Source organism: Zootoca vivipara, chromosome 1, assembly GCF_965207765.1.
Source record: "Zootoca vivipara chromosome 1, rZooViv2.hap1.1, whole genome shotgun sequence".
Classification (NCBI taxonomy): domain Eukaryota; kingdom Metazoa; phylum Chordata; class Lepidosauria; order Squamata; family Lacertidae; genus Zootoca; species Zootoca vivipara.
In genome coordinates, this window is record NC_142582.1 from 39,473,388 (window position 1) to 39,485,718 (window position 12,331).

At 44.8% G+C, this 12,331-nt stretch overlaps 1 protein-coding gene and 1 long non-coding RNA gene across 8 annotated transcripts in view; one reads left to right on the forward strand and one right to left on the reverse strand.

The window, feature by feature from the left end:
- Positions 1–5,228, reverse strand: part of LOC118092377 (uncharacterized) — a 36,422-nt gene extending 31,194 nt beyond the window's left edge. Inside the window, exon 1 of the long non-coding RNA XR_004693511.3 lies at positions 5,102–5,228. This is a non-coding gene — a long non-coding RNA (uncharacterized LOC118092377). The remainder of the gene's footprint in view (positions 1–5,101) is intronic.
- NCKAP5 (NCK associated protein 5) overlaps positions 1–12,331 on the forward strand; it is a 492,200-nt gene that overhangs the window by 141,437 nt on the left and 338,432 nt on the right. For 4 of the 7 annotated variants that reach the window (XM_088652123.1, XM_035130314.3, XM_088652131.1 and 1 more), the window contains exon 1: positions 5,291–5,499. The exons of 1 other annotated variant lie outside the window; for it this stretch is intronic. In XM_088652123.1, the coding sequence (XP_088508249.1) occupies positions 5,351–5,499 (149 nt within the window). In that variant the 5' untranslated portion in view covers positions 5,291–5,350. Of the gene's footprint in view, positions 1–4,507; positions 5,028–5,290; positions 5,500–12,331 lie in introns of those variants that run through there. 2 more of the 7 variants (XM_035130308.3, XM_088652144.1) reach the window with 2 other exon arrangements.

The window sequence follows — 12,331 nt, forward strand, 5'->3', positions numbered from 1 at the left end:
CCCTTGTGTACAAAACAGCTTTGGAGATTTAAGATGGGTTTCTAGAAATTTATTAGTTATGGTTGAAATCTCATTTGATGAAGCCATGTTTTAAGAAAGGCTTTCTACATGTGATGTCTTGGAGGTGCTGAACTAGGTTCCCTTCCACTAGAACTAAACTTATCTCTGCCCTACCCTAGTTTTTAACAGGTCAGGATGTGACTCTCATGAACTACTGCAGTACAGGCAACACTTTCCTACCTATTGGGAGAGCTCACTGGGCCATTCTCTATTTTTACAAGCATTTTTCTTCCACAGAAGCCATGTCTAAGAATTTGTGGTTCATATTATGATGAACCTTAGATTAAAGAGCAAGCTGCTAGCCAGGGCCGGCCCTACGGCAAGGCTGGGTGGTGCGGGGCGGGGGGGTGCCGGGGGGGATCTTCGCACCACAGCGTCAGGGCGTCAGATATGCTTAAGACGGCCCTGCTGCTAGCAAGTTCTCGCTCCCTTCCTGTATTTGAAAAAAAGTGTAATGTTTTTTCTCATTAATAAGAACCCCTCTGGATCAGACCAAAGGCCCATCTTGCACAGCATCCTGTTTGCACATGGGTCAACCAGATGGTCATGGGAAGTCCACAAGCAGAACATGAGTGCAACAGTATCCTCCTAAACAACAAACAACATTTAGCAAATTTTGGCTGACCAACTTCACCTACAATTTTGTGCATTACATTGGGCAATGGCCAGGCCTCAGTACCTGCACGAACAGAGCTTTTTTCTTTTTTATCTAGATTCTAAAAGCCATCACCACTACATCTCTGGATACTTACAGGATCAATCACCCTACACATTTTTTTCCTAACATGAAAGTTGAGGAGACTTAAACTACAGTCAAGTTATAGCATGATTTCCTGTTGTGAAGTTACATGACGTGAAAATAGTGTACAGTATTACCAGACTTTTGAGATAACATGTAGTTATTTTTACTTTGTTAGATGTTATCTACTGAAAAGAGTAGAAATTGTTTTAATTGAGGGCTGTAGTTGGATCCCACACTTTTTCTCTGGACTAACTCTGCTATTCCTACAGGGAAGTCACGCTAGCTAAGATGGAGCCAAGCAGATCCTTTTTACAAATGTTATCAGAGTACCATGAATTTACTTTGTCCACCAAACAACTGTCATTGGTAGGATGGGGCAAACAAAATCTGCTTTCATAAAATCCATGCTGACTGAATGCAATCTTACTTTTCTCTCATTAAGCTGCATTAATTGAGCCCCACATCAGCGTTTCCATTATTGTACCCAAAATCAATGTTGAGCTAACTGGCTTGTAATTAGCAAGGTAACTTTCGAAGCAAGGACTATTGATAGTATGATAACAGTTTGTTGCAATGGCATTATTATTTTTTATTATGTCAGAGGCTTAATGTACTGTGAATCCAATTACGAACTTTGATGTTTATTAACTGAGGACAAGGGAAACTGTGCTCTGTAGCCACAACCAAGTAGGTCACTTGTGCATATATATGACTTTATTGTCTCTATTCTAAATTTGCTCTTCTGGAGGGGGGTATTTATGTATTTAAATTTAGATGCATGCTTAAGTGCTTCATCGAACTGGGGCCTGGAATACTCTACTGCCTTCCTTATAGCTTAGAAACCATGTTTCTGCCATTTTATTTGGATTAGCTTCCTTATCTTACATTCCTTTGCCACTTCTAGCTCACTAGTCTTATGTGCATCTTTTATTTCTCCAGCAAGACACATTCTCCTAATTGGCAAGAATACAGAGTCTTTTACCAAAATGCCGCCAAGTTCCTTCATTTGACACATTTAATCTAAATAAGTAGACCTGGAAATCTTCCTGGAAGTAACTTTTATTTTTTTTCTGCATACATAGCACAATAAATGTGTATGCCCAAGAATCAGTCCCCCCCCCACATTATAATAAGCTGTAGTTACTTGGCAGAAGTTCTTCACCTACTAGTAGAGACTGTTTTTGTGTCTGCTTAGAAATAACATCCACACATACTTTTAAAAAATATTGTGGAGAGCATGCCCCATTCAAACACAGCATCCACATGTAGAGGGACCCCCCACACTCTCTAAAAAGAGTCCTGTTTTCATTGCCTTACTATGCCATCCAGGCAATAGAACAGCCTAGAAAATAAAAACTCTCCATGTATATTTTATATCTTCCTCCAACTCTGTCTGCTCAGTTTTTAAGCTCTACAATATGTAGAACCTCTTAGAGCGGGGTGGGGGGGTTGGTTGGTGAGACTAGGACACACAGGCTGCATACACACCATACATTTAAAGCACCCCCACAAATCCCGGAAAGTGTAGTTTAGAATTCCTAGGACCCTTAACAAATTACAGTTCCCATGATTATTTGTGTGTGCACTTGTGCACTTTAAATGTATGGTGTGTATGTAGCTACACCCATTTCCTTACAGGGACATTGTGGAAAACTTGCAGCACAAAGTTTTTTTTTAACACACACACACACAAACACACAAATATTTCAAATAAAACAATTCCAAAATAACATATACAGTGCAGCATAAATGTATCTAAACAGTATAGTGATACATAACAATGGGGGACCCAGGTGGCGCTGTGGTTAAATCACTGAGCCTAGGGCTTGCTGATCAGAAGGTCGGCGGTTCGAATCCCTGTGACGGGGTGAGCTCCCATTGCTTGGTCCCAGCTCCTGCCAACCTAGTAGTTCGAAAGCACGTCAAAATGCAAGTAGATAAATAGGAACCGCTACAGCGGGAAGGTAAACGGCGTTTCCATGTGCTGCTCTGGTTTGCCAGAAGCGGCTTTGTCATGCTGGCCACATGACCTGGAAGCTATACGCTGGCTCCCTCGGCCAATAATGCGAGATGAGCGCGCAACCCCAGAGTCGGTCACGACTGGACCTAATGGTCAGGGGTCCCTTTACTTTTACCTTTACCAATGCAAGGTAATGACAAATCCCAGATGCAGGTGAGGAGTTCTATACAGTATTATAGTTTTTACATTCCCCTGATACTGTACTTAGGTCATATTGGGTAGGCCTACAGTACTATCCTTAAAAAGTAGCATCTCCCAACTCTGTACTGCTATTACAAATTTGAAGGAATCTTTCATGAGTCACATTTTTGTGTATACTTGGATAAAACAGGTAGTCAAATGGCCTGATTAGGTTTAAGTAAGCTTATTGTGTTCCTATTCTGGGGCTTCAAGGCATATTTTGTTTAATATCCAGTCTGAAAAAGAATTTTTGAGATCTTGAAACTTGTTTCTGACACTTTGGTTGGTCCTGACCATGTCTCTTCGCCAAATGAACCACCATAGTACGCCTTCTTATCATTGTTTATCAGGACTTCTGGGTCCTTAGTAAGGTCTCAGGAGCCCTGGGAAACTGCATTTCCCAGGGGTCTTGTGCCTAAAGTACTGCTAAGCATGGTCAGCAAAGTGGGTGTCAGGATTCCTTACTAAGTATTCTAAACTTCCCAATTTCGAACATCAGCTGCATCACTAGTGTGCAGGATGTTGTAATTGTGGGTAGATTATATATACATCAATAGATGGTAAGCTTCAGGTTTACAGTATTCTCATAGACTTCTATGAATACAGTACTAGCTTTTAGGCTTAGAAGGCCCTTTGAGAAAACAATTGGTGCATCAAATATGAACATGTAGAAAAGCAGTCCTGAAACTGCCCTGATCTTACTTTTCCTGAAGGTTTCCAGAGCACAAAGGAGTCACTGCACTCACTATGTAGCTTTGGAAATTCCACAGACACCCTTCCCCTGAAAGTCTGGGGTGCCTTAACCAGAAAGTGAGCCACTCAATGTTTTTCCCCAAAGCCAAACTCCCTTAAACTTCCTTAATATTTACAAACTCTTCCCATTAGCACCATTGCCCCCCACCCCTGCAACCCAAATGACCTTTCGTACACTTGCTGTTACTTGGCCTTAGGCAAGTTTGCAGCATTAAAAAGTACACAACCCTGTCAGTTTCAAACAATGCATGGGGGCTCCCCTCCCACTTCCTCCTCACTTCTTGAGGAAAAAAGAATTAAGGCTGGCATCTTTTGCACCAGCTTGTTCCTCCAGAGCAAAACTGGTAATCAGATTAAGGTGCAGTAATTGCTGATTTAGTTAATTGGCAGGAGGGGTTTATTGGGGGAGAGGTTGCCAAACGGAGCTGGGAACAGAGGGAGCTCTTGCGTGTTTGTTTTTTGTCGTTGTTGCAAAGTGGGTGTTATGGGGTGGGTGGGAAGGCACTTCTGCCCCCTCCTTCTCCCAGCCCAGCGCCTCTCTTTCCCCGCTTGCCTCTTACTTTGCAGGCACCCTAGTTCCCAGCACACAATAGCAGTATTTCGCCGAGAGCTCCCCTCAGCCCCTCCCTCCTCTCACCCCCCTGCCTGCCTCCCCCTGACTTCCCTAACCCCTGCTGCAGGCACAGATTTGTCAGAGCCATTCAGTTGAGACTGATTATGATTGCAGCAGATGGGCTGGATTTGACAGCCCCGATCCTAAGCAGTTCCTTCAGGGCGGCGCGGGGAGTCGATAGGCCCCGGCCGCGGAACAAGCAGCTTCTGCACACGGCGGTGGCTGCCAGAGCCCCCTCCGCGTGTCCCCTCGAGGAGCCGCCGCCACCAACGCGCCTGAGCGGCTCTCCCCCTCCCCACGGCAAGTGTGCCACCTTCCCACCCCGCCGCCTGGCCGGCCCTCCCCAAGCACATGTGAGGCGGCGGCGGCGGCCCTGCCGCAGCCCGACAAGGAGCGCCAACTAGAGCCAGCCCGGCAGCAGGAGCACAACAAAGCGGAAGAAGCGGCGGCGGCGGCGGCTACAGCAGCGCGAAGAGGCGGCGGAGGCTAATGCTCCGGGGGCCCCTCGCTGCGCCGCCGCGGCCATGGGAAGTTTAGGAACTCGGGGCCCACCGGCGACGCCGACGCCGGGCTCCTGCAAGGCTCCCGGCAGCCCGCGAGGATTATAGAGGCCCCGCCCCTGGTGCGCGCCTGGTGCAGAATGCCGCTCCGGAGAGCAGGTAAGAGGCGGACGCCGACGGCGGGGCCCTCCTCGGGCCTCACCTCTCTTTCTCACACCCCCCGGCTTCCTCACCTGCTCGCCTGCCGGCTTCCCGCTCCAGTTCTGGACTGGACCCCGCCCTCTGGCGCGTGTCCCCCCCCCGCCTCTCCCGGACCGGCGTCTCCTCCCCTTCACTCCTGGGTTAAGGGCGAAGTACAGGAGAGGTCGTCACGGGGGGTGGGGTGGGGTGCAAGTCGAGGGGCGGACGTGCGGGAAGCAAGATGGGAGAGCAGCTGACACGGGCATGCATGCTGTTTTTGCAGAGGTGCACGCGTGCAGTGCATGCATGCACGCGAAGAGGTCGGCTTGCGCGCGGGCGCTTCGTGGGTGCCTAAATTGCATGTGCACGGCGAGCGTGGGCAAGTGCATGGGGAGGAAGCGTGCTGCGTGCGTCGACGCCAGCGTGGGCGGCAGCTGCTCAACTTCGCAAGGTGATTTGGATGGAATGCCCTTCTTCGCGACTATGGAGCATTGGGGAGATGTAGATGTAAACACGTGCATATATATGTCTGCGAGTGTTTCTTATTTTATCCTTCTGATCATCTGTAGTAACCCAATTGTCAGGTCGTTTGTTCTTTAACCGCTATGCAAACCGGTGTAACCCTCGGCACACATGCTACTGTGCAGATTAATGCACAGACACTAGGTCTGAGCAGCAGTGCTAGCCGGCTGCCAAGTTCTCAACAGCCTGTACAAGACTAGCATTGCTGTTAAACATGTGGTGAGGGGGCAACATGTGGGGCAAGGGGAATGGCAGCCAGACAGCTGCTGCATAGCACTTTGGCGAATCGGGATTAAGCACGGTGGCCCTGTTGATTTCCGAATGGACGGAGTAGTTAAATCTACAAATATGAGACACTTGCTTCTGTCAACTTCCTGCTGTTGATTCTGTCATTTGGAGTTCCTCCTGCTGCTGTCACTACTCCACCAGTTTTCTGAAGCTCCTGTAACTCTTGCCCTTTTCTTGCCCTTTTATAAATTTCTGCCATGGAATCTTTGCTCCTTCTGGCCCCACATTTCTGTTCTTTCTGCTTTTTGTTACTGTTTCCATTTCTTTCTGCTGCTATCCCTTGCCCCTTTCCCTTGCCTCTCATTTTCCTATTCTTTCTGCTGCCCTTGCTCTGCTGTCCCATCTGCTGCTGCCCCTCTTTGGTCACTCCTTTTTGCTGCTGCTGTTGCTGAGGAGGAGGAGAGCTCTACAATTGTATGCTCTGTTGCTACTGGCAACTGCATGTACCGAATTGCTACGCATCCATAAGCAGCTTAATTCTGATTGATAGCAGAGAAATATGATCTTTTTTAGGATGACCAAAGAGAGAAAGGGGGGGGGGAGAGAGACACCAAACCTTTCTGTGCTCGTGTGTGTGTGTGTGTGTGTGTTTGTATTTGTATATAATTTCCATGATTCTGATTTTTTTTAATCTTGGGGGTTAATCCCAGCGGCTTCCTCCTTGTGATCTGGCTGGTTTATCTAAGCTGTTGGTGTGGTTGCAGTAGACCTTTATTTCAGCTCTTCATTATCTATGCCTCTGTTGGTTCAGATAAATGAAGCTTTTCAAGTAAATTTACTTCTGTGCTTGAGCACTGAAACCGACCTATCTTACTGACCCAGAAGGATTCTTTAAAGCTCTCCGGAAGCAATTTGTAAAGAAACCAGCTCACTCCAGATAATAGAAATATTAATTTCCCTTTCTTTCCACCCTTTCTTTGCCTGCCCCTATTCATCTTCTCTTAAAAAAAGTCTACTTTCCCCCAAGTGCTGGAAGGGTTATGATCAGTACAATTAAATATCCCACATGATCTGGTGAGGCATTACAACATAGGTGTTTTGTGGGTGATGGGGCTATAAACTATCCAGCTACATCTTTAAACATTTTTTTTAATTTTGCTGAGCAGCTAGTTTTGTCTATGTACTGTGACTTTGAGTATTTTAGTATTAAATGACAAAAAGTTGTGCCTTTTTACTGTTGTACCAAACTCTAATTCCCAATAGCTACTGCATCCAAGTATTGCAGCAAGCAATACTGTGTGTCATGACCCTCATGCATTGTAAACATCACTTGGTGTATTCATGATTCTATTGCTTAGAGTGCTAAAGGCACAACTGTAACTTTACATGATGTTGTATTGCAAGCCTGCATGCTTAAGCTTCCTGACAGGCTACTTTCGTAAGTGACAGAACTACTTAATATTTTAGTGATACTGCGCCACATGGATTTGGAACTACTTTACATGTTGCATTATAGAAAATCAGTCTAAATAAAAAAGAGGAACAACAATTGTTTAATCATAGATGCATTTTATTCAGAGTGTGCTGGTTAGTGATGGAGAGCTTAAATTGCATGGTTAGTTCTTACAAGTGCAATTAAGCATAAATCACAGTGAGAACTTGTGTAGCTATCATTTAATCACATATGATTAAGGAACCAATCAAACCATGGCTTTTTGTGGGAATTGGAAAGCTGTGGTTATGAAGATAGTTGTTTCATCACAAATGAAATATTGTCTAGCATGTCTTCCTTGTAATAAATTGCCTCATTTCTACCAGTGAGCACTCATTATTCTAGTTATGCCAGTACCATCCAACCTAGTCCATGAACATGGCCCGTTTCCATCCCTGCTTAATTAAACCTGCTATTCAGATGTAATTAGATACCCTCACCCTATTTAGCATACTTATGACAATTGATACATGAACTGGTTTATGATGTGCAAGAAGCAGTTTTATACAAAGTTAGGCCACGTGTTCATTTATTGTCTACACTGACTAGTAGCAGTTGTCCAGGATTTTGGACAGTGGACTTTCCTAGTCCCACCTGGAGATGAACCTGGGACCTTCTACATGCAAAACATCACCTTCAGACCTTCTCCATAAAGATGAGTTTATGGAAACTCTCCTATATAATACACTTGTTTGAATCCAACTGTATCAGTTACTGAAACCCACCTTTATTGTGTTTCTTATGGTCTCTCTCTCTATTGACTATTATTGTCATTATTATTATTATTATTATTATTATTATTATTTATTGGAAACTGGGTAATGCCAGTTTGGGGACACGTATCAGTAATTTCAGATGCCTATGCTGTGAGCAGCATTGTGACAAATCATGTGTTGCTTCTAGAATGAACATTTTTACATTACTGCACCTGATACTGTATTTGTTTTATAGTTATTCTTAACTGTGTTTTTGGCAAGGCGTCACAGTACTGTTGTTCTCATACCGGTAGTTGTGTTGATGAATAAATAAATTGGCAGAAGGTATCACAAATTTTGCAGTAATTCAATATGAAGCTTACTTCATTTTAGTGTCCCAAGATCAATACCCTTCAGGATTGAGCTAAACATTTTAGACATAGAATTGCCTTCCCTGTTTGCCTCCTGGCGTGCTATGGTCCATGGGATCACGAAGAGTCGGACACGACTAAACGACTAAACAACAACATTTGCCTTCTGTATTCACTTGTAGTATAACACAATGGCTCAGTTTTCATGTAACCATAAGGCAAACCATGGCAAACTGTGAACATCATCACTATCATTTTATTTGTATGCCGCCTTTCCACAGTTAAAAACAATGCTCAAGGCGGCTTACAACATGGCAAGATTTACATAATTACAAAAGTCATAAACAATAAATAAACCACATCCAAAAAATACACAACCAAATGGAAAACAATTTCCACATAAATCAAAATCTAAAACTAAGAATACAGCATTAATATCACAGTTTTAAATGATATAGGTAAGAAAAAGCAATTTAAAAAACACATCATACACACAAAAAATGGAGCCCCCTCTGCCCAGCAGCAACAGTGGCAGCAGTTCTTATAGGCCTGTCAGGCCCTGCCCTAGACCAGGTGGTGAGTGGCATGACTGGGGCCCTCAGGCACTCAGCAGGGGAGTCCTCCTGGGTAGCAGCAGCAGCAGCAGCAATTCTTATATGGCCAGTCAGGCCCCGCCCTAAGCAAAACACGTTTCTTGGTACCGGTACACAGGGTGAAGATTGTGGCCACTGATCGCTGCCTCACTACTAGGCGCCAAGCCAAACCATGACTTGGTTTAGCATTACATCCAAATCTGGGATCATGTATGTCTTGCTCCAAACAAAGCATGAGTGGCGAGCCACAAACAAATCTTGGTTACAGCTTGTGGTTTGTTTGGAGTGAGACCAAGCATGAGCCTGACTTCAGAAGTAATGCTCTTGGTAGTGCAGCAGCAGAAGGACTGTAAGAGGACCAAAGTGGCCACAATTTTCAAAATGCCAGCACACTTGGTTCCTTCATGCTAAACGGTAGTTCGGCATTGTATAATGTGCAAACCACGCCAGGTGTGACCTCATTGTGCTACTCTTCCCCTCCTTGCATCTACTTAAAGTCATTGCATGTGAAGTGTAGGGAAATGCACTATACACTATGCATGTCGCATTGCACATGTTCTAGCACACATTATGACGAAAAGAGGGCAAACTAACATAGAGTAGTGGCAATAAATTGTTTTGCTCCTTTGTGTGGAAGTTATATGTGTATTGACTGTGAGGCTGGCCCTACCTTTAGACAAAGTGAGGCCATTGTTTCAGGTCCTAGGTGCTTGGAGACTCCCTGGATATATGCAGGGGCACCTTGACTGTTGGAGGATAGAGATGTGTGTGCCACATGGCCCATCCTGCACCCAATAGTTTTTTTCTTCTGCTAGCTAACCTGGAAGATTCAACTTCCAGTCCAGTTGGCGTTGTGGAACGATGGCAGTGCCATTCTGTCCTTTATCACAGGCATAAGTTTGTTTTGGCCTTGCCCTGATGGACTACACCATTCCGCTTCAATCATGTGTGCTCATCAATTGGGGATGCTTTGCATGTTGAAGGTCCCAGGTTCTCTTGTTAGAAAGAGACATGGAGATGATAGAATAGTCTCCTGTCTGAGGGCTTCCGGTCCGTCGCGCCGAGGAAGGAGGACGCAGGGACTTCGCGTTCCGAAGTCCCTGGCCTCTCGGAGGGGGGGGGGGAAGCCCGCAGAGCGAGCGGACTCCCCACAAAAGCACCGGGAAGAGCGTCCCGGTGACTCACGACCCAGCAGCTGCTCCGTTCCGCGAATCCTCCGCTGCCCGAGAGCTCAGTAGAGCGATCGAGAGCCAGTGGAGTGGAGTCGCGGGAGCCATTTTGGGATCCATTTTACCTCCGAGAGGCGAAGCTCCGAGTCCTCACCCGGCAAGCGGCGGATTCTTCCAAAAAAATAAGAGATTTATACAAAGTAAGTGAAATTTACATTTGGACTTTAAAAAAAAATTAATCTCGAAAATAGGAGAGATTAAAAAAACGGAAGTCAATCTCTTCCTATTGGCTAATTGGGAGGCGCATTAAATATCCTCAAACTTGACTTATGTGGATATATGCTTATGAATAGTTTTATTATAGATAGGGCTTTTTGTATGTGTTTGTGTATACACACACACACACACACACACACACACACACACACACACACACCACACTTCTTTAGAAATAATTTATCAATTGCGGGTCTCAAACCAGTTTACTAGCATAGTCACTTTCATTTTTCTTCAGAGAAGATGGGATAAAAAATTGTCCTGAACACCCAAAAACAGGATGCATGATTTAAAATATTTTTTAAATTGTTGCTAGATTTATGTCATACATTCATACGTAATTTTATTTGTATGCCACCTTTCTGCAGTTTAAACTATTCTCAAGGCAGTTTACAACATAAAAAGAATACGTAACTACAACATAACAAAAGTAGTCATAAACAATAAATACAACTTTAAAAAAAAACCCCAAAGTGAACAATTTCTTCATAAATCACAACAAGATCTAAAACAAAGATACAAAAAAAAACCATTCAGCAACACCCCCCCCCAACAACCCCCTGTGACGACCCGTGTCCCACTCTCTCTTACTATCCCTGCGACACAGGAATCCAGAGGGGAAAACACCCACCCTCTGGTCCTGCCGCCTCAAAAATAAACCCCCTTTTACTAATGGGTTTCTAAGTAAGGAGAGCCTTCCAGCCTGCGTGACCTGGTACCTTAAGAAACTCTAGGCTGTCCCCCAGGAATAACCTCTTGCCTCCAGTAAAGGGTCTCCCTCAGTTGGATTCCCCCACTGTAGAAGTTTGCCCTATGCACTCTGGCAACTTCTTGGCACCTCAGGTTACCCTTCTAAGCCTCCTCTGTGTAACTTCAGGACACAAACCACCACCTCCCTGCCTGAGGTGAGTTTTGCCCTCTCTTGAGTCACCACGGCTGTGAGTCCTGGTACCTCGCTGGAAAAATACAGACGGACCTCTTGTTGGCAAAAACAGAGATGGAGTTTTATTGTGTTAAAAACATAAGTGATTCTTTAACGTGTCATTTATTAATTAGCTTTGTTCCAGTTGTACAAAATAAACTCAGTCAAACATTTAACTTTAAGTTTTCCTAGCCTCTTCACTGTCTTCTAACAAGCCACCTCATAACACCACACCACACCTTCCTCCCTCTCCCTCCTCACTCACCAAACCGACTCTCCCTCCTTTCAAACCTGGCACAGTCCCGCCCCCATCAGAGTTCTATGCCAGTCAGGCTGGAGGTGGGTTAACTCTTTGCCAGCCGGGCAGAAATAAACATTTTAAAAGTGCTTCAATTTGTCACATATCTCCCCCACCACAAAGACATTGCGTCGGCTTGCTCTTAATTAACTAGAGCAATGCCAAAGCAATGGGCTTGGGGTCCAAAATACTTCAATGCATTCTATAACATTCAAATTACAAAGTCAACTAAATTAACATCTCATAAACTTGTACACAGATAAACCATGTTTGGCATGTGTTAGATTATAACGCCTTAGCACAAATGTTTTGCTAGGGTTCCCACCATTTCATATAATAATTTGCACCATTCTATACCTCTCAAAAATACCTGGATAAGGCGTCCGCTATGATGTTTTCCTTCCCACTTATGTGCTTGACATCAAATGTGTAATCCTGTAACTGCATGCTCCACCTGATTAACTTGCTGTTGTTACCCTTCATTTGGTTTAGCCATTTCAGCGGTGAGTGATCGGTATATAGGGTAAACTTTCGGCCCCACAGGTAAGGCTTCAGTTTACCTACGGACCACAAAATCGCTAGGCATTCGAGTTCTATGGTAGAGAGGTGCTTTTCCCTCTCCAATAGCTTCCGGCTGATATATAACACCGGGTGTAAAAACCCTCCTTCTCCCTCCTGTGCCAGTACTGCACCTAAACCAACACCTGATGCGTCCGT